Here is a 2,611-nt window from a genome sequence, read left to right as displayed (position 1 = left end):
TCAAATGGCTGTGTGGGTGCAGTATAATAAACAGACATCACTTGCATCAACAGTTAGTTCTACATATTATGTAACAGTGTTTATTTGCGCACAAAACCTGTAAAACCTTGGGTGTCAGTCAATTTGATGGAATGCCTGCTTCCCATCGGCTATAGTGTTTTGTGCCATAACAATATTCAATAGTTGTTGTTTTTAGATACCAATCCTACATCCAGTCAAGTTGCATCACACCCCGATAGGAACTTGTATAACACTCACAGTGTAACCATTGTTAATCCTGAATATGAATGCCATACATTTTAAACAGTTGCTCTTCCTTATTCTTCCACCCTTGGGAAGAATATGACCAATAATTAAAGGTCTGAAGTTCCTAGGAATTTTACAAGACTAAAAAGAAGCTTCAGCTTTGTGCTTGGTAGACATGTAAGGAGTACAAAACGCCACTAGAGGGCGTACTACCTGCTATATTATAGCTAAACTGGGCCTCACAGCAATACGCAAAGTATTTCCTTATACTGTACAGTAAATGGACTAACCCCAACAGTCATACGTTGACCATTTTACCATACACTTAAAAAAAAGAAAAGAAAAAAGACCCCCCCCCCAAAAAAAAAAAAAACATTGCCGTGATGAACAGCACAGAACACTCGTCCCAAAACACAGTCGCCCCGGGGCAAATCCGGTGACCTCGGAACGGTCGCCACCTGGTATTCCTTAAACGTAACCTCTGTAAACAATGCCTACACGTCTAAACCTAACCTCAGTAAAACTATGCCTAACCCTAAATTTATTTCTAACCTTATCCTCAGTAAAACAAATACAGGAATATTAGAACCTCTGCGGGCGAGCGGTCCGCGAAAAGAAATGGGGGCGAGCGTGTTTTGGGGCGAGTCTTTCGGTTACCCACAGGACACTATGTCGTAAACTTTCCAGTTGAATGCTTACTCATGGAATTCGTGTGGCGGTCGGAATCAGTTTGGATAATAAAAACAGTAGCCCAAATTCTTCTGCCCGTGTTACTGCTGTGCCTGTGATGTTATTTAATGCGCTGCTGGATCTGGATGCCTTTAGCATGCGTCGCATCACAGATCACGATAAGGTTGTGGTGGTTCTGGGTCGGTATGCCGTGATGGTCCCTCCTCCATCAAACGTCAGAACTGGTGCTATAAAAACACACGTGGGGCCGTTCAGACTGCGCACACTGACACCGAGTCCATGCTCCGTTTAGTTGACAGGCAGAGGTCTAGCCTAGGTACTTCAAGTGCGCGTGTCAAGAGAAAGTGACATTATTCGTTAATGAGAAAGAAAAGGAAAAGAAAAAACAACAACAAATATGCCAAGCTGTGAGGTGATCACCAGTACATGCACCGGGCTGAGGAGATCTTACGGGAATGCGAGAGAGAACTCTCTGTAGGCGCACATCATCAGATTCCGAATGGATATTGTGTCTGACACATTTGATATGGTGGAGTTTTGTCGTTGAATAATGTCTAATGGGCGAATATATTCTGGGATTTCCCCCGATAACAAAGGAAAGGATTAATTGCCACGAAAGAGCGAATTAAGTGGGAAAACTTCTTATAATTGGCTCCAAAGGAAGTTAAAGAGTAGTTCAACAACAAACCAGACTAGAGCATCGATCGTTTCGAGGTGAAATCCCATCCACGCTGTCCTCCTGGACAACCTGCTCTAGTCTCTCCATCAACTTTTTTGACCAAACCAAATGCAGAGAGCATTAAGATGCATCTGGGTAAAGCGTTCCTGTGTGTCCTCCTGCTCCTCAACCTGGCCACTCTGAGCTTCTCTCTGTCCACCTGTGCCACCGTGGACATCGACCACGTGAAGAGAAAGAGGGTCGAGGCGATACGAGGCCAGATCCTGAGCAAGCTTCGACTGACCAGTCCGCCCCACTCCCTCGGACCGAACCAGATCCCCTACCAGATCCAAGCCCTGTACAACAGCACCAGGGAGCTGCTGGAGGCGCTGGGCAGGGACAGACAGCAGAGCTGTGGGCAGGACAACACCGAGACAGAGTACTATGCCAAGGAGATCTACAAGTTCAGCATGGTTTACCCCTCAGAAGACAGTAAGTTGTGGTTATTCATTCTAATGTGTGTGTTTTTTTGTGGTTATTAATTCTACTGTCTTTTTCTTTTTTTTGGGTGGTTAGTAATACTACTGTCTTTTTTTTGGTGGTTATTAATTCTACTGTTTTTTTTTGTGGTTATTAAAAAAAAGATTCGTTGCAAACTAACTTTTAAAATCGTACAATGGTTTCAACCACGAATCTCGTTGTGAGCTTGTAGATCTGCTATTTTCACTAGTTTGGGTTCCATGCAGGCCAACGTCTAAATTGTCTTTTGGGTCTTGAGCTAAAAAGTTTTGGAACCACTGTACTAGGCTACTTGTCAACCAACCAAGTCCTCTCTGATAAACCAGGGTCTACATGTATCAGTGGAATAGTGGAGACCACCTCCAAGTTCCAACCATAATGCTACGATAAAAAAAATGAAAATATCTTCTATAATATTCATTTAAATATGTTCCGGATCGCACTGTTAGCTTCAATTATTGTGCTAATGATGGTCAGGTGGTGTAATGAGTCTACTGT

General features: G+C 43.4%; 1 protein-coding gene across 1 annotated transcript in view; it reads left to right on the top strand.

Annotated features, from left to right (window-relative positions):
- Positions 1-1,213: 1,213 nt before the first annotated feature.
- LOC308103845 (transforming growth factor beta-3 proprotein-like) overlaps positions 1,214-2,611 on the top strand; it is a 16,079-nt gene continuing 14,681 nt past the window's right edge. Inside the window, exon 1 of the mRNA XM_080454034.1 lies at positions 1,214-2,086. Coding sequence (XP_080310160.1) covers positions 1,741-2,086 — 346 coding nt within the window. The 5' untranslated portion in view covers positions 1,214-1,740. The remainder of the gene's footprint in view (positions 2,087-2,611) is intronic.

This window comes from Gymnoscopelus braueri (assembly GCF_963280865.1).
Source record: "Gymnoscopelus braueri genome assembly, chromosome: 16".
Lineage (NCBI taxonomy): Eukaryota > Metazoa > Chordata > Actinopteri > Myctophiformes > Myctophidae > Gymnoscopelus > Gymnoscopelus braueri.
This window is presented reverse-complemented; position numbering and strand designations above follow the sequence as displayed.